The sequence below is a fragment of the Chionomys nivalis genome, chromosome 6 (genome assembly GCF_950005125.1).
Source record: "Chionomys nivalis chromosome 6, mChiNiv1.1, whole genome shotgun sequence".
NCBI lineage: Eukaryota > Metazoa > Chordata > Mammalia > Rodentia > Cricetidae > Chionomys > Chionomys nivalis.
In genome coordinates, this window is record NC_080091.1 from 77,838,231 (window position 1) to 77,862,489 (window position 24,259).

Consider the following 24,259-nt stretch of genomic DNA (forward strand, 5'->3'; position numbering starts at 1 on the left):
CTTTTGGATGCCCAGGGTAGAATTGTATGAGATGGCAGTTGAAACGCTCAGAGAATTCACATGCGGTAGCAGAATTTCTAAAGGCCCCCGCCATCCATCAGTCATGTCAACCTGACTTTGATAGACACTGGGACTGTACATACACACACAATAAAAAATGGGAAATTGGGCCTGGCGGTGGTGGTGGCGTACACCTTTAGTCCCAGCTCTCAGGAGTTACAGGACAGGCTCTAAAGTTACAGAGAAACCCTGTCTTGAGAGGATCCCCCCCCCCCCCCCAATGAGAAATGATGGAGGATAATCAACTTTAACTTTTGGCCTTCAGTTGTGTACATCCACATGCATAGACTGCAGACAGACAATAACAAGAGGGGCTGGACCGTGGTGATCACGACTTTAGTCCCAACACTTGAGAGGCAGAGGCAGGTGGATCTTGAGTTCAACGCCAAGCTGGTGTACAAAGCGAGTTTCAGAACATCTAGAAACCCTGTCTCGGGAGATAAAAAGGGGTGGGCGTGGAAGAGATGGTGCAACATTAAAAGCACTTGCTCTTAAAGGGGACCCAGGTTCACCTAGCACACCCATGTGTCAGTTAAATACCTTTGTGCCACATGTGGGGGCTGGGAATTGAACCTGGGTCTTCTGCAAGAGCAGCAAGTTCTCTTAATGCTGAACCATTTCTCTGGAATCCCCTCCCCCTCCACTATCTTTATAAATGGGAGTAGTAATTTACACGGGCTTTAAAGTAGTTTGACTATATGTAAAGCATGGCTCATTGTGCCATCATAAAGAATAAGAGCAAAGAACCGGGGAGATGCCTCACTGGTTAAGAGCATTTGCTCCTCTTGCAGAGGATTTGAGTTTAGTTCTCAGCACCTACATGGAGGTTTCCAACTAATTCCAGTTGCCCTCTTCTGGCCTTCTTGGTTATGTCTGCATAAATACATGCAGGCAAAACACTTCATGCTTGTTATTTTTTTTTAAACAGATTGCAAAGAACACATACGGGTTATTATTATAATACCACCTATATGAAACAGCTTTGTGTGGGAAGGAAAGTTCCACAAGAGATCACTGTAGCGGATCTCTGTGAGTTCGAGACCAGCCTGGTCTACAAGAGCTAGTTCCAGGACAGGCTCCAAAACCGCAGAGAAACCCTGTCTCGAAAAACCAAAAAAAAAAAAAAAAAAAAAAAAAAAAAAAAAAAGAGAGAGAGAGATCACTGTAAATGGTACTTAATAAACAAGCCTACTGTGGTTTTTTTCTCAGGGAAGACCAATCAATGAACCCATAAAAATGTTCCCAATTCACCCCCATCCACCACCCATTGACTGGACTCCCCTTCTCATGGACTTGCTGAAAATTTAGGCAGGACCTTGACAATCTTGCACTTTTGAATACTGTGACATGTAATACTTTTTTCCAGTAAATACATTTGTTCTCTGATGGCCTCCACATCTGGCCAGAGTGCAAACAGTGTCTCATTAAACATTGTACCTTTTGTTGTTTTGAAACAGGCTAGTTTTGAACTCCTGCCTTTGCCTCTCAAGGGATGGGATAACAACATGTGAGCCACTCTCATGCCTGACTTTAGCATTGCACAGGTCTTTGCATCTGCCAGGGAGACTGTAAAGATCTAATGCATTCTTCTACTGGACAGACTACCTAGAAAGTAAGTTCTAAAATATTTAGAAACAGGAAGCCTTTGAAATAGGGATTCAAGCAGGGGGTATTCTGAAGATAATCTGGATATATTTAGGAGTATTAGCTGATCTTTGATATGAAGGGGAAAGGTGAGGTGCATCCCCGCAGGGTATTCAAATACCACACTCCTCTCGGCATTATTAGGGCCAAACACACAAGACACTTAGAGCAGGTAGCCGTACTGTCTGTTCTATTCACAGTAGTCTGCAGTGTGTGCTTTTTGTTTAAACATTATGCTTTGACAGATACGGAAACAATACTCCTGGAAGGACAGCCCCCAAGATGGGGAGAGGCATCATGGGTAATGATCAGGAGAGCTTGCCTCTGCTTGAGCACTGGGTTCCTGCTCAGCAAGGAAAGCAGCTTCGCTCAGGCTAGTCATTTCCAAGAAGCCAACCTCCATTTCCAGTTTCTGGGGAGTGTTTGATCAGGGAGCAGGCACACATGATCACATCTGGTCTCCGCTTCTCTCTGGTGGCCACAGGAAGTCAGTATTACCAAGAACTTGAACACATTTAGAACCTGGGAGATTACACATTAAAGTCCTGACAGCCAGGGTGAATTAAAAACACAAGTGCATTTGTGCCACAGGTCCCTGGACTTTCCTACTGTAATTAAACATCAAGACCAAGACAACTTACAGAAGGGTTTGTCTGGGCTTGTGGTTCCAGAGGGCTAAGAGTCATCACCAAAGGGAAGAGTGGTAGCCAGTACCAGGCATGGTGGCAGCAACACCTGATAATAGCTCTTCTGTATGTTTGTCCTTTTCTCATTCCCAGTTTCTTAGACCAAACTGTAGGATGAGGCAGTTGGATAGATGGTTGTGAGCTGCCATGCGGGTGCAGGGAATTGAACCTGGATCCTGTGTAAGAGCAAGTACTCTTTACAGCTGAGCCATTTCTCCAGCTCCTCATTTTGAACTTGTGCATTGATGTTTTGCCATGGGTATTGGGTCCCCTGGAGCTGGAGTTACAACTTGTGAGTACTGGGAATTGAACCTGGGTTCTCTGGAAGAGCAGTCAGTGCTCTTAACCACTGAGCCGTCTCTCCAACCCTATTTTTTTTTTTTCTTTTCTTTTAAAATGGTTTTCTTAGACAGGGTTTCTCTGTGTATCTCCTGTCCTGGAACTAGCTCTTGTAGACCAGGCTGTCCTTGAACTCAGAGATCTGCCTGCTCCTGCCTCCCTAGTGCTCTGATTAAAGGCGTGCGCCACTACTGCCCTGGCCATTTTTTTTTCCTTCTTCAAGACTGGGTTACTTTGTGTAGCCCTGGCTGTCCTTGAACTTTCTCTGTAGACCAGGCTACCCTTAAAATCACAGAGATCGGCCTGCCTCTGTATCCTGAGTGCTGGGTTAAACGCATGCTCCACTACTGCCAGACTTTTGAACTTATTCCCCACTTTATGGTGCCATTTTGGGAGGCTGGAAACTTGAGGTAAAGCCTAGCTAGCAGAAATAGGATGCTAAGAACTAGTTTTTGAAGGGTAGTTTTTGTTGGCTGTCTTGGTAACAGTGATGCTAACAGGGCCCTGGGTGACTACATGGAAGATAGCCACTGTATTTCGGGGGATTAAGTTGTCAACCACCAACTCCAAATCAAAGAAATGAAACCTGGTCACCATGAAAATCTTAAGGAAGTAGGCCTCCTCTTATGTACACTTGGGCCACAAATGTGTATATAGTCAAGAAAAAAATAATTTTTATTTATAAACAATATATTATCAATAAGCATAGCCTCAAATAGTCAAAGTTCACTTTAGATCTTTAAAAATGATAGGTGTTTGTGTCTTTATTTTTATATTTAATACAATTTCAACACATTTCAATATTCCTACTATCCAGTATGAATTTAGTTCTGCCTCACTTATCTTTATTATTTTTATATCTAATACAAATTTCAACATATTTCACTATTGTTACTATCCAGTGTGAATCCAGTTCTGCCTCACTTTTTCTTCACCAGATTATACACCAGGGACGAAGGCTTCTTTGTTTTATAGGCCACACTTTTCTTGATGCGTTGTCCTTTGACGTTAACGATATATGGCAGGACAGGGGGCTGGACGGTCAGAACAGTTCCTGCAGGCGTGTAACCTCGGAGATGCAGTGTGCCCTTAGAGTAAGGTGTTACTGCAACCCAGCCTATGAGACATCAAGAGAACATAAAATGCTGCTATTGATCGTCTCAGTAAGGAAATCCAATCAAACCATACACAACAGGCGATGGCTCAGGAAAAGCACTTGCCATGCAAGACTGACAACCTCAGTTCAATTCCCAAGACTCATAAAAAGCTAGATGTAAGCTAAACAGTGCTAGCACACGCATTTTATTCTAGCACTTGGGAGGGAGAGGCAGGTGGATTTCTCTGAGTTTGAGGTTAGCCTGGTCTACAAAATGAGTTCCAGGATAGCCAAGGCTCTGATACACAGAGAAACCCCATCTTGTAAAGTCAAAAAAAAAAAAAAGAAAAAGAAAAAAAGAAAGAAGTATCCAGGGGATCTGTTACCCTTTTCTAGCCTCTGTGGGATCTGCATTCAAGTGCACACAAACACACATTAAAATAGATGATTTGGTGTGTCAGAGTATGCCTTTATCCCAGTACTTAAAGGAAGAAGCAAGAGGATCAGTGTGGGTTCAAGTCTGTCTGGTCTACCTAGAGAGTTTCAGGCCAGCCAATCAATAAGCTACCTAATGAAGCCCTATCTCAAGATAGGGTGGAACACATCTGGATCTCCCAGTATTCCTCTAGGGGAATGTGAGGCAGAGAAAGGAATATTGGCTAAGAAGCTTGTGGGTTAGCTAATATGGCTGAAAAGATGGGTCAGTGGTTAAGAACACTGATTATTCTTCTATAGGACCCGGGTTCAATTCCCAGCAGCCACATGTAGCTCACAACTGTCTGTGACTTCAAGATTTGACATCCTCACACTGACATACATGCAGGTAAAGTGCCAATGCATATTTAAAAATAAATAAGTAAAAATAAGCCTCAACAAGTTAGAAGGACTGACACACACTAAATAAAGCCCTTAAAAATAGAATGAGCTGGGGGTGGTGGTGCATGCCTTTAATCCCAGCACTCAGGAGGCAGAGGCAGGTGGATCTCTGAGTTCAAGGTCACCTCTGGTCTACAAGGGCTAGTTCCAGGACAGGCACCAAAGCTACAGAGAAACCCTGTCTCGAAATATTAAAAATAAAACAAAACAAAAAATGGAGTCATAGTTGGTGAGCTTCCTGATGCAGGTGCTGGGAACGAACCAGGTGCTCTTTTTAAAATTTGTTTTTCATGACAGGGCTTCTCTGTAGCCCTAGCTGGCCTTGAACTCAGAGACCTGCCTGTTTCTGCCTCCTGAGTGTGGGGATCAAAGGTGTACAACACCACACCCAGCTGCAGCAAATGCTCTTAACCACGTAGCTGTTAGGCACGTTAGGCAAGGTTTTTGTTTTGTTTTTTTTTTCTCCCCCTTTCCCCCGAGACAGGGTTTCTCTGTGGTTTTGGAGCCTGTCCTGGAACTAGCTCTTGTAGACCAGGCTGGTCTCGAACTCCCAGAGATCCGCCTGCCTCTGCCTCCTGAGTGCTGGGATTAAAGGCGTGCGCAAGGTTTTACTCTAAAGCTCAGGCTCGCTTAGCACTCACTGTGTTACATAGGTTGGCCTTGCACTTAAAGCAACCCTCTTGCCTCATCTGATGGGATTATAGATGTGAGCCACCATGTCTAGTTTTTTTTAACTTCTTAAATGCTGGGATCACAGGCGTGCCACCATACCCCGCCTTTTATTTCTATATTTGATATTGGGCCAAAGGCAGCTTTGCTGAGCCAGAGTCTCATGTAGAATAGATGGGCTTTGATCCAGCCAATACCTTGCAAATGCTGGCATTTAGGCACATGTCACCATACGTGGCCTATGTTCTGTGTTTTCAGAGTATATTACCTCCAGGTGGTGGTGGCACACACCTTTAATTCCATCACTTGGGAGGCAGGGGCAGGCAGCTCTCTTGAGTTTGTGGCCAGCCTGGTCTACAACCTGAGTTCCAGGACAGCCAGGGTTATGCAGAGAAACCCTGTCTCAGAAAAAGCAAAAAGCTAAAAGCAAAACTAAAACAAAAAGAGTAGTATTTTACCTGCAGAGGAAAACTTGATATCAGCTACTGCTTCAGACTCTCCGCCTCCTTTTAATGCAATGTCTTCGGCCACAAGAGGAGGAAACTGTGCCATTCGTTCTTTTCCACCCATTGGAACCTTTTAATAAAACAAAAGAAATGTTTGGAATTTCAAATTAAATTCCCTGTTAACTGAGTTTGGGCATGGTGGCTCATACTCTGATCCCAGCACTGAGGAGGCAGAGGAGGTGGATCTCTCTGAGTTCAAGGCCAGCCTGGTCTACACAGCTGAATACTAGGTCAGTCAGGGCTTCATAGGGAGACTCTGTCTCAAACAAAATGAGCTGGTGGTTTCTTACTTGATACAGCATCAAGGATGACCTTGATTGAACTCCAGATATTCATGGTTCTACAGCTGGAGTTCTCTTATGTTGGAGTTACACACACCTGGCTAACTTTTGCATTTTCAGTTTTGTGAGCATGGATACTAACACCGCTCCACTGGGTGCACCTGTAATTACTGCAACAGCTGTTGTCATTATCACTCAAATGCAGGGAGACCTTAGAGGAGTCCTCGGACTGGCAGGATGGCTCAGTGCACTTTTGAAGCAAGCCTAGTGCCAACGAAATGTAGGAGAGAAGTGACATCACCTCTGTGTCCTCTGACCTCTGTGTCCTTTGTGACATGGGTGTGAGTGTGAGCACGCACACATGCACACTAAATAAAGCAAATTGAAAAGCAAACAGAGCCAGGCATGGTGGTCTTTCATCTTAGCACTCAGGAAGCAGAGCTCTCAGAGATCCAGGTCAGCCTAGACCCCATAGCAAATTTCAAGACACCAAGGACTATATGCTTCAAAAAAGGAACAAAATGAAAACATGAAGAAAAGGATGAAGATTGCCTTCGGCACTTAAATCTTTTCCACTTCTCAGGAGACAGGCACAACACGGAGAGGAGTAGGAAGTGCACAGCTTTGTATAGTGTGCAGTCAGGGAGACATATGAACCCAGGCAGTCTGGTTTCAATATCTTAACTAGTGCGCTTGCTGATACATTCTTAAGATCCTTGCACTTGAGAAGCAGAGGCAGAAAGCTCAGGAGTTCAAGGCCAGTCTTGGCTACATAACTAATCTGTAGTCAGCATTGTTATATGAGAAGCTTTTTAAACATCAAAACAAAAATTTAATTTTTTTTTTTTTTTATGTTTTACTTGTATGTAAGTCTGTGCACCACGTGGGTGCTGCCCAAGGAGGCCGGAAGAGGGTGCTCGAAAGTGACCTGCGATCATCTGGAAGAGCAGTTGTACTGTTCTGAGCCATCTCCCCAGCCCAAACAAAAATTCTTAATATACAGTGTGCACTGTCCAAATGGTGCATAGGGCCTATCTTCAGATGAGCTGGAAACAGACTTCAGACAACTGGGCTTGGTGAATTTCAGTGGGATGACGAGGGCCAAATAGGGCTATAGCAATGGGACACGAGGCAAGAGGAAGCTGGACTGTAAAGAAAAGGAATATTCAGGACATTTTATTTTTTAAATAAAGATGAGAACAATCAAGACACAGTCTAAGAATTAGAAGAGGAAAAAGAAGAAAAACCTGTGAGAACAAATGTCTGGGACTAGGAATGACACAGGGAAGCTTTACTACTCAGTCCCGTGCTTATCAATCACTACTGAGATCTTAGTTTGTTCTTCATCGTAAGCAGATCGCGTTTAGCGTCACTTGGGGCCTACACACGCTAGATGCCAGCAGCATCCTCTCAACTGTGACAAAAGCTGTAACTTCTTTTTCTTTTGTTTTAGAATTCAATAGTACATCAGGATGACCTCAAACTCATGGGGATCCACCTGCTTCAGCCTCCCACATGCTGGGATTAAAGGTCTGTGCTCTGCCTCCCAGCTCCCGTGACTTCTTTTTGCCCATCTTGAACAATACAATTTTCTGTAGTAATGTGACTATCAGGCGCTTGGAAAGTGGCCCGTGTGATTAGAGAAGCACATTTTATATTTGTTGTAACTCTAACTGGAGTACTTAAATGTAGGTCGCTAAGGTGGACAGTGCACCACAGAGAGAAATACACTGCTGTGGCTTTTGTTGGCTCAGACCAAACCACGCTTTGCATGCAGAGCCCAGTTTGGCTTTTTAACTGGGATGCTCAGAGAATGAGGGGCGGTAAGCGCTAGCTGATGCAAACGGACGGGTTATCCACCCCGGGCTCCATCAGCTGCTGTGGCTACACAGCCATCAAGCTGCACTGCTTACCTGCAGTAACTCGTGGCCTGCGTGCTTCTCATACAGAGCATCTGCCTTGTCCAAGGACGTGATATGAACAGGAAGGAAGTTGGAAGCCACAACTGTAAACCAAGCTGATTGATCTCCCTTAAGAAAGAAAGGAAGACGTTATTTCACAGAACAGACAAGTTGGCAACGCGCACATTATGATGCACAACCTTAGAAAGGAGAGAGGAAAGCCAGGTGTGCGGTGCTTCCTTCTAATCCCAGCAAGGGAGGCAGAGCCAGGAGTTCAAAGACAACTTCAGTTACAACACTGAGTTTAAGATCAGCCTGGGGTACAAGAGACCCTGACTCAAAACAACAACAGCAAAAAGAGGAGAAAACAGAAACCAACCAAGTCCTCTTTCAACTGTATGCAAATTATAATAGTGTCTTTAAAAAAAAGGTCATAATACAGAAATAACATTTTAACAATTCCTGTAAATTGTAAAACTAAGGCTTCTACAGACTTGATATTATAAAAAAACAAACATGCATGGTGGCAAACTGCAGGAGGCTGAGGTAGGAATATGGGGAATTCAAGGCCAACCTGGGCAATATATGGAGACCCTGTCTTAAAAATTAAAGAAATAGGCAGCCTCTGATGGGTTGGGCTCATGCTCCCTTCCCTAAGCCCACAAGGGTCTGATCTGGTGGAGGAGCCCTGGGACTGTTGATCAGACTCACCCCTTACAAGATGCGTGAAAAAGGCCAAGGGAGAGAAAAAATCATCAGACAAAAAAGTGCCAATCGAAGGGAAGAGGGCAGCAAAGTGGCTGACCAGGAAACTACAGCTCTGCCTGCAGAAGATCAGAATCTGGCCTCTAAAGCAGAAGACATGGAGCCACCTCCAGCTGACCATCCACCATGTCTGTCATGGTCCTGTCTCCCTTCTTGTATAATTCAAAGGAATATTTGTATCAATTATTCTGCAAATGGGACTTTTTAAAATAGACTCAGAAGCATCTTTAAAGGGAGTGGCAAACCCACAGCTCATCCATTTTTAAAGTGTGAATGATTTTAAGAGGTGAAATGACTTGCTGGATGTCAGAGGCTGCGGCTGTCTCAGCGGTCTGCACAACACTGAAGGGCTAGTTTTACACCCTACAATAAAAACTGGGCAGAACCAAACCAAAGCAAACCAAAAGCAATCTGGAGTCTTAGTCATGCATTTGTGTCTATTATTTGTGTCAATCATATCTAGTCTCATGTTTCTAGAACTGTTTCCTACAAAACTACTCCTGGGTCCTTGCCTTGTTGGGAATGTAACGTATTTGGTTGTGGCATTCCTTTCCTAACAAGTGTGGTAATGTGCTGTGAAACATGGACATTTTGAGTGTGTCCTGTATGTGAGTGTGTTCTGTATGTGGCATAAAATTGTGAGTCAGCAGAAGTGAGGGTTGAGTATTTGAGGGTTAAGTGATGTCTGAAGGGCAGCTTGCCAAGTTTGAGGCTGGAACATCATTGCAATAACTGTTCAAAAAGAAGTATGTGGTGGTTCTTCATGGTTTTGGTACAAGTGCTAAGAACGGAAATCTCTGTGTACTGATCCTTAACTAATAAAATCTCAGTTTTAGAAAAACAACAAAAAACCCAAAATAACAAAATAATCTTGTTGTAATAAGAGCGGCGGGGCTGCGTCCCCGGCACCCGGCCGCCCGCATGGCTTATGCCCCAAAATAACTACATGGAAACTGTATTCTTTTGAACACTGCCTAGCCCATTAGTTTCATTCAGCCTCTTATTGGCTAGCTCTTACATACTGATCTAACCCATTTCTAATATTCTGTGTAGCACCATGAGCTGGCTTACCAGGAAAGATCTTAACCTGCGTCTGTCTGGAGTGAGAGAATCATGGTGACTCCCTGACGCAGCTTCTTTCTCCCAGCATTCTGTTCTGTCTACTCCACCCACGTAAGGGTTGGCCTATCAAATGGGCCTAGGCAGTTTCTTTATTAATTAACCAATGAAAGCAACAGATTATAAAGAAATCACTCCCACATCATAATCTAAAAAACTAACAAAATAATACTGGTAGTTTTATATCCAGTATTAAAAACAACAGGAAGGCCAAGGGAGATGGCTCAGCAAGGAGCAGTTCTTATAGAGGACCTGAGTTTGGCTCCCAGCATCCACATCACAAAGTGCCTGTGGCTCCGGGTGATCTGGTATCTTCTGGCCTCACTGGGTTCCCACACACAAATGTTACAAAAACTCATACAGGAACATACACATAAATAAGTAAATCTATCTTTAAAAAGAAACCAATAACAGCAGCAACAAGAAAAGACCCATGGGGACTGGAGAGATGGCTCAGTGGTTAAGAGCACCGGCTGTTCTTCCAGAGGACCTGGGTTCAAGTCCCAACACCCATATGACAGCTAACAACTATCTGTAACCCCAGTTTCTGGGTCTGATACCTTCACAACAATCCACATAAAATAAAGTCAAATAAATTATTAAAAAAATTAAAAACAACAACAACAAAAGACCCAAAAAACCAAAGCCACCAACAAGGAAATGGCCTATTTTGATTGTCATTATGTAGTTAGGTTTAAAATGTTAATGTCGCCGGGCGGTGGTGGCGCACGCCTTTAATCCCAGCACTCGGGAGGCAGAGGCAGGCGGATCTCTGTGAGTTCGAGGCCAGCCTGGTCTACAAGAGCTAGTTCAGGGACAGGCTCCAAAGCTACAGAGAAACCCTGTCTCAAAAAAAAAAAACAAAAAAAACCCAAAAACAAAAAACCCTCCCCCCCAAAAATTAATGTCATGACTTTTTTTTTTTTTTTTTTTGGTTTTTTTTGAGACAGGGTTTCTCTGTGGTTTTGGAGCCTGTCCCGGAACTAGCTCTTGTAGACCAGGCTGGTCTCGAACTCACAGAGATCCACCTGCCTCTGCCTCCCGAGTGCTGGGATTAAAGGTGTGCGCCACCATCGCCCGGCTAATGTCATGACTTTAATAACATGTGCAAGGTTTCTGGAGAATACACAACAAAAGTCAAGAAATGTTCTTGGCAATGAGCAGTAAGTTACATGCCACTGAATATATTCATGTTTCGTTTTCACTTTGGAAGAAGTGGAGAGCAGTTCCCCTGGCATCCCCAGAATTTAATGGATATTAACCTTAGGCCTAAATATATGTATCATTTCCATGTGAAACAATATAGGAAATGGACAGTATCTCATCTTAAAGGCTAAGCTATAGTGCCAGGTGGAGGTGGCCCATGTCTTTAATCCCAGAATTCGAGGCCAGCCTGGTCTACAAAGTGAGTTCCAGGACTGCCGGGGCTATCTGCCAGAGAGACCCAGTCCTGAAAAGCCAAAACCAACCAAACAACACCAATAAAAATCTCCAACCACCACCACCACCACCAACAACAACAAAAAGCTAAGTTATATAAGGGATTCAATATCCTATTAGAGGTAGGTTTTTTTTTTTTTTTTAAATTGTTTTGTATTTTTTTGAGACAGGGTCTCCATTCTAGATCAGGCTGAACCTCAAACTCACTGAGATCTGCAGCTTTGCCTCCAGAGTGCTGGGATTAAGGGTGTAATCAAGTCCTTTCCTGTTTTTTTTTTTTAAAAAATAGGGTTTCTTAAAAATTAAAATAAAAAAAATTCATTAAAAATACTTTTAGATTTATTTAAAAATTTAAATTATGCATATATGTGTTTATGTGGGGTTAAGTTCATATGACTAAAGATACCCACAGAATCCTGAATAGGTGGTGAGCTGCTCAGTGAGTGCTGGGAGCTGAACTGGGTCCTCTGATACAGTAGCAAGCACTCTTAACTGTTGAGCTGTCTTCCCTGGCACCAAATTTATAGATTTTTATCACAGTATTGTTCTCTATTTTTTGCCTACTTCTTTTTTTTTTTTTTTTTTTTTTGGTTTTTCGAGACAGGGTTTCTCTATGGTTTTGGAGCCTGTCCTGGAACTAGCTCTTGTAGACCAGGCTGGTCTTGAACTCACAGAGATCCGCCTGCCTCTGCCTCCCGAGTGCTGGGATTAAAGGCGTGCACCACCACCACCCGGCTTTGGCCTACTTCTTTCCCCCAAGTTTTTTTTTTTTTTTAAAGATTTATTTATTTATTTATATATACAACATTCTGCCTCGATGTATGCCCGCACGCCAGAGGAGGGTGCCAGATCTCAGCACAGATGGTTGTGAGCCACCATGTGGTCGCTGGGAATTGAACTCAGGACCTCTGGAAGAGCAGCCAGTGCTCTTAACCTCTGAGCCATCTCTCCAGCCCCCAAGTTTTTATTATAAAAATTTGTATACATACAAAACAAAACAAGCAACAGATAGGACTTAGTTATATCAATATTTTGTCAATCTCTTCATGTATCTGCGTTCCTCAAGTGTATTCTTGAAGGCCTAAGTCATAAACAATCCCACAACAGTTTGGAATTATGATTAATAGGGTGGTATTTATTTAAAGGGGAGAAAATTTACAGATCACCGTCCCAGACAACAGCCCTCTGCGCAATTAGGAAGAAGTCTAGTCACCTGGAACCGGAGCAGGAAGTAAAGAGAGCAAGGAGGAGAGTAGCCGCTTTTTTTAAAGGGAAAGAGACCACGCCCCAATGGGCTGGTATCTCAGCGGCTATTGGCTGGAGGAGCAGCGGAAGGACCTCCCACAACATATTCTTGTTCATTTTACTTTCTATTTATTTATTCATTCATTTATTTTTTTTTTAAAAAATCCTCTTTTCTCATTTTAATACCAATCCCAGTTCCCACTTACTCCCCTCCTCCTGCTCCCCCTATCCACTCCTTGGAGAGGGTAAGGCTTCCCATGGGGAGTCAACAAAGTCTAGCATATTGCTTCAAGGTAGGACCAAGGCCCTGCCCACTATATCTAGGCTGTGCAAGGTATCCCTCCAAAGAGAATGGGTTTCAAAAAGCCAGTACAATCAGTAGGGATAAATCCTGGTCTCACTGCCAGTGGCCCCACAGTCTGCCCCAGCCATACAACTGTCACCCACATTTAGAGGTCCTAGTTTGGTCCTATGCTGGTTTCCTCACTACTCTTTCTTTTTTCAAAATATTTATTTATTTATTATATATACAGTGTTCTGTCTCCATGCATGCCTGCAGGTCAGAAAAAGGAACCAGATCTCATTACAGATGGTTGGGAGCCACCATGTGGTTGCTGGGAATTGAACTCAGGACCTCTGCAAGAGCAGTCAGGGCTCTAACTTTTGAGTCATCTCTCTAGCCTCTGTTCAGTTTTCAATAGCATAGATTTTTCTTACCTCTAGGAAATCTATTCGGGCTATAGCACCCAAAAATAGAACCATTCTTGGTTTGAGAACAAACGTTCTTGGCACAATAGAATGTGTTGGCAAAACAATATCTACTTCTTTTTCTGTTAGAAGATTTAAAATCTGTAAAGCAAAAGACAAGATTTATTTAGAAGACTACTTTCATTTAACATATTTTGTGATTTACTTACAAATTTAAGTACCGAAAAAATGTTCAGATTTCATAATAAACCAGATTATGTTCATTCATCACACGTAAAATTATATATTATCTCTAACTTAACTATGAATCTACCCATCTCACAACTGTGTGTTAGATACTGGTGAAACAACATGATGGGTGCATAAGACTTTCCTTTTACAGCACTATCCCCCAAATGTCAAAATTGTTATGTACCCCAAAATACTGTTGGGTCACTAATAGAAATGTATGCTCAAGTATTCAGGTAGCAGTAGTGTCCAGCTTTAAATAACGGACATTGTAATCTCAGGTCCTAAGGATTAAGTATACAAGCATCAAATGCAAAATGGTTCAAACCTATAAATCTCAGTTCTGGGAGGCTAAGGCAGGATGGCTGCCATAATTTTAACGCTAGCCTGGACTATGTAGTATTTCCATCTACTTTAGGAACAAGTACACAACTTGATCCTCTTTCTCTTGAACATCTGTCAAACATCGGTGCTGTGCATCTTGGCTTGATAGGGCATCAGATCCCCTGGAACTGGAGATATAGGAGGTTGTGGAAATGGGAATTGAACTTGGCTCCTCTCTGGAAGAACAATGTGTACAGCCCAACAGCAAGCACTATCAACCACTAAGTCATCTCTCCAACCACAGGATCAACGTTATTAAAGAGACTGAAGAAAAACAGAAAAGATAGGAACACATTCTGATAAGATTTAAAGAAGATAAAATTCATTAAAAAATGAATTCACAGTAGCCTATGGGACCAACCTAGGTAGGTGTCTACCAATAGAGGAATGTATAAAGAAAATGGGTTTAATATACATAGGAAGCTTGAGTAGCTAGAATGAATGTAGTTATGTTTTTTTTGCAAAAAATGGATGCAAGTGGAATAAATCATACTAAGCAAAATGTGTGCACCTGTGCTTAGCCAGATATAGGCTAAATTTACTTAGACAACAGCCAAGTGACCGTGAGACACTGTAATTTGAGTAAAAGGGTGGATAACGGCAGGATAGGTAGAATTAACCCTATTCTAAAAATATGGTCACGTGACCATTAGCACCTAGAGTATTTCAAGATGTGTCAAAGGAAATACATATCATGTTTGTTCCACAGTTTTGAAGAACAATGGGTACAAGTAACTGGGAGACTTTCAGTAAAATGTAAAGAGCAGGCAAGAAAGAGCTGAGTTCTCTGTGAGTGCGCATGTCATTGCTCTGATAAGCTGTCACAACCCACTTCAGCTCAAACTATATGACATTATGAATGACATATTTTCAAGGGAATTCAAGCATAAACTCGGAAGCTTTACTGTACTATTTATTATTTCTAACCTTAAAATATAGGAACCTATAACACGTCTTCCTAAGGTAATAACCACAATGTTAATATTGTTGTTTGCCTACAGAGATGTAAACTAAAGAAACCCAGAATCTGATGGCATGTAGATTCACCCTTAGATTGCTTTTATAAAGAAACCACAATCGAGTTTTCAAATGGAAGCCCACCCCTTTTCTTAATTTGGCCAGTTAAGACAGTACATCTACAATTAAAAGTAAATATTTCTAAAAGCAACTAAACACATACACAGTTTTCTTTTGTAATCCCAGGGGTATCATAAAACCAGTGGGCATCTTTCACGTCTTCTGGGGTCAGCTCTACTTGTTTGGTACATGAGCGCGCAGCCACAACAGGCTCATTTCCCATGTCAAAGGCCAACGAGTCAGCATCAAACTCAAAGGGGACTTCTTCCTTCTGTTCTGTGGAGTACGAGAATGTTTTTCCAACTCTTCCTAGAACAAATTAAACCAAGGTTATCGGACATTCCTTTAATGCTTTGATTCTGAAAATATTTTTGAGATGGGTTCTCTGTACATAGTTCAAGATGGTGTTAAACTTGTGATTTTTCTCTCCTCAGCTTCTATAGTGATAGGCAACAGATTACACACATGCATGTGCGTGTGCACACACACATGTATATATACATATATGTATTTATCTTGGCTGCTGTATTTGGAAAAGATCTCATGTAGAGCAGCAGGTTTGCTGCAAAACCACCATCAACTGAGAAGGTTTTTTTTTTCTCTCCTAAGTGTTGGGATTACAGGTGTGTACCTGATGCCCCTGAAGACCTCCCTACCTCAGAGACAGGGTCTCAATATGTAGCTTTCTTTGGTGGTCCTGGAACTCTCTATGTAGACCAGAATGGCCTTGAATTCATAGAGATCCACCTGCCTCTGTCTCCCAAGTGCTGCAACTAGAGGCATGCATCACCATGCCAGGCCCTGGAGACACTTCTTAAGTTTGCCTTATAAATATTTATACACTAAAACTATGTGCATAAATACGAAACTGTGGCTATGATTATACTTGTGTCTTCTTTTTCACAGATAATGTGAGTCATTCCCTTGTACGTCAGTTGTGTTTCAGGCTAGGTGGTGTTAGAAATCCCTTCTTTTCCATTAACGAAATCAGAAGAGAGATCAAGGAGATGGACAACCTAAAGAACTTTACTGCCTCTGATAGTTTGGGTTTCCAAGCAATAGTAACCTTTCCTACAAAAAGCCTATATTCCAGAACTGGAAAGTCTTTTTCTGCAAAAAATGGCCAGCCCCAACAACTTTATTATGGAACCAATAAGATTTTTTTTTCTAAAGAGGAAGGATGCATTGTGGTGACATTTTGTTTATGATTTAACAAATAAAGCTTGCCTGAAGATCGGAGTGCAGAGCTAGCCACACTAGCTAGCCATAGAGGTTAGGCAGTGGTGGCAGACACCTTTGATCTCAGAGGCAGATGGATCTGTTAGTTCAAGGCCATCCTGGGCTACACAAAATTGATCCAGTCTAAAATAGAAACAGCTCACACAAAGGTGATCCCAGCACTTGGGATCCCAGCATTAGGGAGGTGGGGAGCAGTGCAGTCTGAGTTCAGGATCGCCCTCTGGTAGAGGTAAGAACTCTAGTGGTTGGCTGCTCTGCTTCTCTGATCCTTCAGCCTTCACCCCGATAGCTGCCTCAGGGTTTTATTATTAAGAATAGTTAGAATCTGTGCTACAACGCATACCTATCATGTAACCATGCTTTTTCAGTTGATTGAGCTCACTTTGCTCTTCCTCACTGAGATCTTCTTCAGCTTTGGTCGCCTCTTCTTTAAGCCTTCTTTGTCTTCTGAACATTCTGTAAGGAGTCGGGTTGCAAATAGGAAACTTCAGGAGGTTTAATGTAGTACCTGAAATACCAAGAGTTAGGTTTCAAAAACAGGTGCGTGGAAGAAGAAAAGCAAACACCTCTGATTTTTTTCATTTAACCTTCATGACAACCACTATATAATTATTTCCACTTTACAAACAAGGAATAGGCCTAGTGACTGGTTCATAGGCGAACTCAGAATTTGAGCACAAATTTCCCAAGTCTGTATTACCCCTGCTTTTCACCATTTATCCTCCAGTACATCCAGGGTCATAGGCAGCTTTAAGTTTGAAGTGCCAAAGGGCAGTTAAGGGGAGTTAAACTCTGGTTTCAAGGGGACACTTTTCTGTCAAGCTAATTCCTAAGACTGGAACTCCCCAAGTACATATGTTTCCCCTTAGCTTCTTCCTTCAGAGAGGCTCTTGAACCCCACATCCTCAGGCTCTGTCTCCCCAGTGTTGTGATGACTGGACAGAACCACCATGCCACGCTATCAGTTTCTTTAACTCCGAACACTGACATTTCTTCTCGAGAACTCCCCACACTTACCGCATCAACTCTTTCATGTCTAATATAACAGCCCAAGAATAAATAAATTCAAGGGGTGAAGAAGGGTCTTAGAGTAGACGGGGCCTAAGTATCTAATTCACCGTAGCCTCCAGCTATGTAGGTGAGAATGACTTTGCTCTCTTCCCAATCCTCCTTTCTCCACCTCCCAAGTGCTTAGGATACAGGAATTTGCCACCACATCTCATCTCGTTTACACGGTACTGCATACTAACTCAGGCTTCGGCACTGCTAGCTAAGCACTTTAGTAAGCAAGCTTAATCCCCAGCCCCTCTAGAAACATTTCTATTAGAAAATCACATGCATTGAATTTCCAAGCGTTCAACTGTCACAAGAGGTATGAGCAAAGTGGGGAGAAGATTTTGAAAGGGACGGCTCCAGGCAGCTCAAGATGGACATGTAAGGGTAGATGTACCAGGCGCCGGAGAGAAGTCTAAGTTCTCAACAATGGGGCCTCACCTGGCCAGGGGGAGATGGTGGCCCTGTCGATGGCTTCGGAGCCCTTGGCGGTGCAGTAATCAGACTCCAGGAGTGTGTTAAAGAGAGTGGACTTGCCGGCGTTCGTGGTGCCCACTAGGTAGACGTCGCCGCGGTAGCGCCAGGAGCGCTGAAGTGCAGAGATCAGTTCTTCCACGCCATAGCCAGTTTTGGCGCTGATCAGCCGCACGTCCTTGATCACGGTGCCGACCCTGGTCGACCGATTCCGATTCTTTTCCTTGTCCTGAGGCTCATCCCCGGCAGGGTTCTGTGGTCCTCGGTGGCCAGGAGCCACCACGAGCCCGGCCCGGATGCAGTCGTCCCACAGCCGCTTCCGCAGCCGCTGCAAGTAGCCGGGAGCGTCCTGGGGCAGCAGGTCCACTTTGTTCCCCAGCACGAAGACCTGCTTGGGACCCACCAGCTTGGGCAGGTCGGGTAGCAAGGCGTCCGGCAGGTCGAGCAGGTCCACCATATAGAGCACCAGGGCGGGCCCCGGGCGCCGCAGCGCCGCGCTCACTAGCTCCAGGTACTGCTCGCGACTCACCCGCAGGCGCAGGGCACGTCGGTGATGCACCAGCAGCCAGCAGCGTTGGCACACCGTCCGCGCCGGGCCGCCGTCCGCCTGTGTCGCACCGCGGAACTTCTCCTCCGGCAGGAAGCCGGGCAGGCTGGGGTGCTGGCAATGCAGCTCGGCCCCGCAGCCAGAGCAGTAGACGCCGCTGGGCGGCACCGTGGCGTCTGGAGGAAGCTCGGGGACCTGTAGAGACCCGAGGCCTGCCCGCAGCTTCCGCTGAAGCCGCTCCTCCCGCCGCTGCAACCTCTGTCGCTCCTCATCCTGCTGCCGCTGCTGCAATTCCCGCAGCTCTCTCAGCTGCTCCTCAGGGTCCGGCTCCGTCGGGACGTACTCCGGGAACAGAAAGCGCTCCTCCGTGTCGGGGCCTTCCTCGTAGTCTTCGGTCGCCGTGGAGCTAGGAGGAAACCGGCGGCCCAGGGAGACTGGGCTCTGGGAGAAAGCGGCCGCCCACTTCGCTCCCAGGAGCCACCGTGCGGGGCCATGGCACGCTGCGGTCGGCGCCGAGCCCCGCAGCAGCCCGCATAGCAGCCTGCAACCCAGGCGCGCTAGCAGCATGCCGACGGCCGGGAGGGGGGCGGGGCCTCGTGCGCGCACCCGGGCGCGCGTCCGAGGAGTTCGTCGGTCGGGGACGAGCGGAGAGGGAACTGTCCAACGGCGTGACTAATCCTGCATTTCTCGCGATGAAAGCTCCGAGGCTCGAGAATTCACCCTGCGACGGCGCGGACTAGAGCCGGGTGGGCAGGAGCGGCTCGTCTCACACCCAGAGTCTGGCTCTCATGAATCTCCTTTACCAAAACCAAGTGTCATTTGTGCAACAACACTGAAAAGTCATGCAACAAGAAACTTTCATTGACTGGATCCAACTTCTGGCCGAAGGAGCGGTCTTCAGCTGCAGCCAGAGACCCAGAATTTGCACTCGTGCAGTTCATAACCCCGCCAATCGCGCAGGCGCACATCTCACGGAGCTGCCCCCGCCCCTTAGGCGCGGAGGATGCTGGGAACGCCGGAGACGGAAATTGCTTGCTCCTACTTAGAGTTTGCTGCTGCAGGTTTCGCCTCCGGCTTTGTGGATTGAATTCGAGTTAAGCGGTCCAGAAACCTTCGGCCAAGATGTATGACGCCGACGAGGGTAGGTGACCGCGTAGCCGGGACGGCGGGGGGCCTGCGGGGATGCAGGGTCTGAGCCTGCTACCCCAACCCGCCGTGGCGCGAGCCCCGCAGCCCCGTTCTTAGGCGCTGGGCTCGCTAGCGGTGTGGGCTCAGGGAACCGGGTCGCGTTCCGGGTCCGCTTGGTGGCTGCCTGCATGCCTGCGGTTCAATGTGCCATCACCTTCCAGAATCGACATAGTTATAGTGTGCAAGTGTTTGTGAACATCCGGGTGTTCTGACGTTGATAATTTCCTATTCATCCCAGTCCACTTATTGAATAGCTAGGCATTTTTGCTCTTTTTTTTTCTTTCTCGATCCACGGTCCAGAGGCTTGAACCCAGGGCCTGCACGTACTCTGCTTTTGAGCCATATTCCTAGTCTGAGGTAGCTCAATTTTTTTTGACCACGTCCTCGTGCTAGATATTGTTATACCCTGGGAATGTTAGGGACAAAGAAGGGATATCTGGGTTGACATTCCTTCACACTCTCTTCAGTTTAAGTAAATGCCCCAAAAAGATGGTCTTCAATTAGTCTCTTATGAGATGACACAGTTCTTGGATGGTATGTATACCGTTTCACAAGGACAACATGTCTTAACTTTTCATATGCATACTTACTAATCCCTCCCATTTTATTTTATGTTATTGTGTGTGTTTCATTTTTCGACACAGGTGTTCTCCGTGTATCCTATACCAGGCTGGCCTGGAACTCAGCCAGAGATCCTCCTACCTCTGCATCCTGAGTGCTGGGATTAAGGGCATGAGCCCCCACTGCCCAACCTTGTGTTCTATTTTTTTAAAGCTCCCTCTTTACTTCTCTATGTTTAGACATCATTTTATTCCAGCTCCCGACTTTGGCCATCCCTCACATATTTTCTTTTCTTGTGGAGACAATAGCTAAGACTTCAACTTTTAAAATTTCTTAAATGTCTCAATTTTATTCATATCTCATGGAAGTCGATCAGAATCATTATATTCTCTTTTAAATTACTCTTACTTGGAGGAAATGTAGGGGCTTTAGACCCTGTATTACATTTGTTTATTTTGTATGTATGTGGGTGGACAGACCTGTGAAGCATATCGTATGGTTTGAACTCAGGTCCTCAGGCATGGTGGCAATCCTCTTTACCCTTTGGATCATTTCACCAGCCCTAAAAATGTTTCCGGTTTCCATCTCAGGACCTGTGCAACCCATTACAATCTGATTTTGTTGATGCTCCTATGTTTTTTGTTTGGGGGTGGTTTGAGACAGGGTCATTGCTTTTTCTTTTACTTATTATTTATTGTTCACATTCTCCCTGGGTGATCTAATCCATTCTCCATGCTTGCATTTGCTGTCCACTTGTGGATGACTTGAATAAATGTTGTTTATTTAGACATGGTCTTGACGATGTACTGTAGGCTGGCGTTGAACTACTGGCAATTCTCCTACCTCAGCCTCCCGTGTGCTGGGATTATAGGCATGAGCTAACATGCCCTGCTATGTTTCCAATATAGTTGTCCTGCATATCTGACTCCTACTAGATAACTGGGATATTGCCTAGACTCCCTAAACCCTACTATTCACTCTGACTCACTTGTTTATATCCCTTTTTCTTTTACACACACAAAGGAAATACATCTAAAACTGATTGAGATTGTGTCTCAGAAAATGTGAATGTGTGTGCACCTGTTTGCCTGTATGTGCACCTCCTGTCCCAGCCTTCCTTGTGCTGTGTTTACAAGTGTGTGCCAGTGTGCCTGGCTTTTTACATGCGTGCTGGAGATCTGAACTCAGTCTTCATGCTTGCACAATAAAGCACTTGGCCGTCTGAGCCATCTCCCCACTGCCCTACAGTGCCTTTTATTTTCTTGAGCATGCTGTGCTATCTTTCATCATGATGTCTTGTGGATAGGAGCCATCTTTCTTCACTCTTCCCATACTCACTGATTCCTTTTGGCCTGGTGTACTCCTGTTCTCAGCTTTTGGGAAGACTTTCTTGTCCTCTTTGGGTCCTGGTTAGGGATGTCCATATGACTCTATTGATGTCAGCTTGTCTGTAGTTCCACAATAGATGATAATCTCTGTAATGGTGCAGCCATCTTTATCTTGTGAAGGATGGTGACTTCTAATGCCCGGGCCATAGTAAATGTTCAAAGTCAATAAATGTTTGAGGAACGAATGTTCTTCTTGAGTTCATTTTCCTTTACATGACTCATCCCAACTTCTCACTATGCAGTCTTGGTTGGCCTGTAGCTTGCTATGAAGGCCAGGCTGGCATCAAACTCACAGCTTTCTGCGTTTGTGTCTCAAGTGCTGGGACTAAAGGCAAATGCCAGCACACCCAGCTTTACATGACTCTTAAACAGCGATGTCCCATAATGTCTTGACTTTGTTCTGCTTTCTCTGCATAAACTTTTTCATTTCTGATGACTCCAACTTTTCATATGGTATGAAACTTTTCCCCTCGGTGTCTGGGACTAACTGCAGGGCCTTGTCCATGCTGGGCAACACTGGCACTGGACTGACTGCATCTCCAGTCCAGTGTGAAAGTTTATTTGAGCCGGGCGGTGGTGGCGCACGCCTTTAATCCCAGCACTCGGGAGGCAGAGGCAGGCGGATCTCTGTGAGTTTGAGACCAACTGGTCTACAGAGCTAGTTCCAGGACAGGCTCCAAAACCACAGAGAAACCCTGTCTCAAAAAACAAACAAAAAAAAAAAAGTTTATTTGAGCATCATGTTCCTTTTAAAAGGATCTAAGGGAAATACACTATCTAGAAATATGTAGGGCAACCCCTATCATCCCCCCCTTTTTTCTTCTTTGAATTTACTTCTGCATGGCAGTGATATTAGAGACTTCAGATACTTACAAAGCTAGAAGCCACTGCTGTTTTATTACCATTGTCTTCTCTATGTCATTCTAAAACATTCAAGAAGCCGGGCGGTGGTGGCGCACGCCTTTAATCCCAGCACTCGGGAGGCAGAGGCAGGCGGATCTCTGTGAGTTCGAGACCAGCCTGGTCTACAAGAGCTAGTTCCAGGACAGGCTCCAAAACCACAGAGAAACCCTGTCTCGAAAAAAACCAAAAAAAAAAAAAAAAAAAATTCAAGAAGAATGTATTAAAATTACTTTGAATATCAGATTTTTGAATAGAATGCTCTTAAACTTTATAGAGTAATTGTATATTTCAGATTAAAAAATAAAGTACAATGAACTTTTTCTATCACAGAAGATGGGGCTAAATTTTTAAGGATACATTTTTTTCCAAATACATCTTTAATGTTGCTGTACAGTAGTAATTACTAATCCTCACATATAGTGAGAGGGATAAAACAAAATTTTGATACCTAAAAAAAAATTTCATGGGGGCTGGAGATACGGTTCAGCAGTTAAGAGTGCTTGTTCCTTGAGTCCACAGGACCAAAGTTTGGTTCTTGGCAACCACATTAGGCAGCTCACAGTTCCTTTAACTCTGGCTCAAGGATATCTGATGCTCACTTTTGGCCTCCACAGGCACTTGTGCTCACATGCATGTGCATGCATGTACATACACATAATTAAAAATAAAATAGATCTTTAAAGAAATGTTTATGGAGAGCTGGGAATATAGCTTAGTGGTAGAGCACTTGCCTAGCATATGTGAGACCCTAGATTTAATGCCCAGCACCTCATCAAACAAAAAAGATTATGAGATTTGTAGGTAGAGGGTTAGGAGTTTTTTTAGTGACAGTTTGGAGCTTCCGAGCAAACAAGTCAAAACTGCGATGCTTTTTCTGACCTGCATCCTGAAACCATGTGAGCGCATTCTAGCAGCATTCTTTATTTGTTGGAGAGTTGAAAATTACCTAATTCAAGGAGAGGGTGTATAGAACCTTGTATTTTTCTTTATTTTTGAGACAGGGTCTCATGATGTAACTCTTGTTGGCCTGAAACTTATGATGATCTGCCTCTTGCCTCCTGAGTGTTAGAATTACAAGTGTGCACCAGCATGCCTCGCTGACTGCTTATCTTGATAGTAGGAGTGTCATGATCACATAGAAGAGCAAGAGGGATGGGAAATATCATCTGTCCAGTCTGGGCATATTGGCACACATCTTTAATCCCAGGACTTGGGCGGCAGAGGCAGGAGGATCTCTGTAAGTTCAAGGCCAGGCTCTTCTACACAGTGAGTTCCAGACCGGTTAGGCTATATAATGAGACCCTGTCTCAAAGACGAGAAAATGTTTATGTATATACATATGTAGATTGTACACATGTGAACTATGCATATGAACATATATGAAATATTACTATAATAGACTACCCCAGAGTGTTGCTCAGTTATTGAAATTCTTTTCCATCTCTTAATCCTTGCTTTAGTGTCTGAGGATCTTATTAGTCAGAACTATGATCTTACTCCTGCTTAGCTCTTAGTATCTTGATTTTCTGGAGCAGACAGAAATTACAAATTCATACAACGTAGCTGAACCTTTGTTGTAAAAACTGTGTATAGGAAGAATATTACTGTGACATAGGCCTATGTCATTAATTGTCTGAAACGCTAGGAAACTGGGGTGAAGTGATTGCCTTTTATTTAGCAGAATGCCAGTTTACTTCTTGGGTGGGGAGGGTGAACCAGTGGTGTCTTATTGCCAATGAGCATGGTGTTTTGTTTTTGCAGATATGCAATATGATGAGGATGATGATGAAATCACTCCAGACTTGTGGCAAGAAGCGTGCTGGATTGTGATCAGGTAACTTTAGACCAAACTGAACAGGTAGACGCTGTAAGATGTGAGGGA

The 24,259-nt window shown here is 44.2% G+C and overlaps 2 protein-coding genes across 2 annotated transcripts in view; one reads left to right on the plus strand and one right to left on the minus strand.

Annotated features, from left to right (window-relative positions):
- Positions 1-3,441: 3,441 nt before the first annotated feature.
- Positions 3,442-19,267, minus strand: Noa1 (nitric oxide associated 1). Its single transcript, XM_057771328.1, has 7 exons — positions 17,758-19,267; positions 16,607-16,771; positions 15,128-15,333; positions 13,345-13,476; positions 8,071-8,187; positions 5,829-5,946; positions 3,442-3,846 (listed from the first exon to the last, which is right to left on the minus strand). The coding sequence occupies exons 1-7, from the start codon at positions 18,902-18,904 to the stop codon at positions 3,650-3,652; spliced, it is 2,082 nt and encodes a 693-aa protein (XP_057627311.1). The 5' UTR covers positions 18,905-19,267; the 3' UTR covers positions 3,442-3,649.
- Positions 19,268-19,323: 56 nt separating this feature from the next.
- Polr2b (RNA polymerase II subunit B) overlaps positions 19,324-24,259 on the plus strand; it is a 41,704-nt gene continuing 36,768 nt past the window's right edge. The window contains exons 1-2 of the mRNA XM_057771327.1: positions 19,324-19,478; positions 24,139-24,211. Of these exons, the coding sequence (XP_057627310.1) occupies positions 19,460-19,478; positions 24,139-24,211 (92 nt within the window). The 5' untranslated portion in view covers positions 19,324-19,459. The remainder of the gene's footprint in view (positions 19,479-24,138; positions 24,212-24,259) is intronic.

What these genes read in the sequence shown, in the direction of transcription:
- Noa1 (XM_057771328.1), bottom strand. Translation starts at nt 18,904, where the DNA reads ATGCTGCTAGCGCGCCTGGGTTGCAGGCTGCTATGCGGGCTGCTGCGG. An exon ending in CAGGCCACGAGTTACTGCAG is followed by an intron (nt 5,947 to 8,070) that starts GTAAGCAGTGCA and finishes TTTTATTAAAAG; the next exon opens with GTTCCAATGGGTGGAAAAGA. An exon ending in TATCAAGTTTTCCTCTGCAG is followed by an intron (nt 3,847 to 5,828) that starts GTAAAATACTAC and finishes GATGTCTCATAG; the next exon opens with GCTGGGTTGCAGTAACACCT.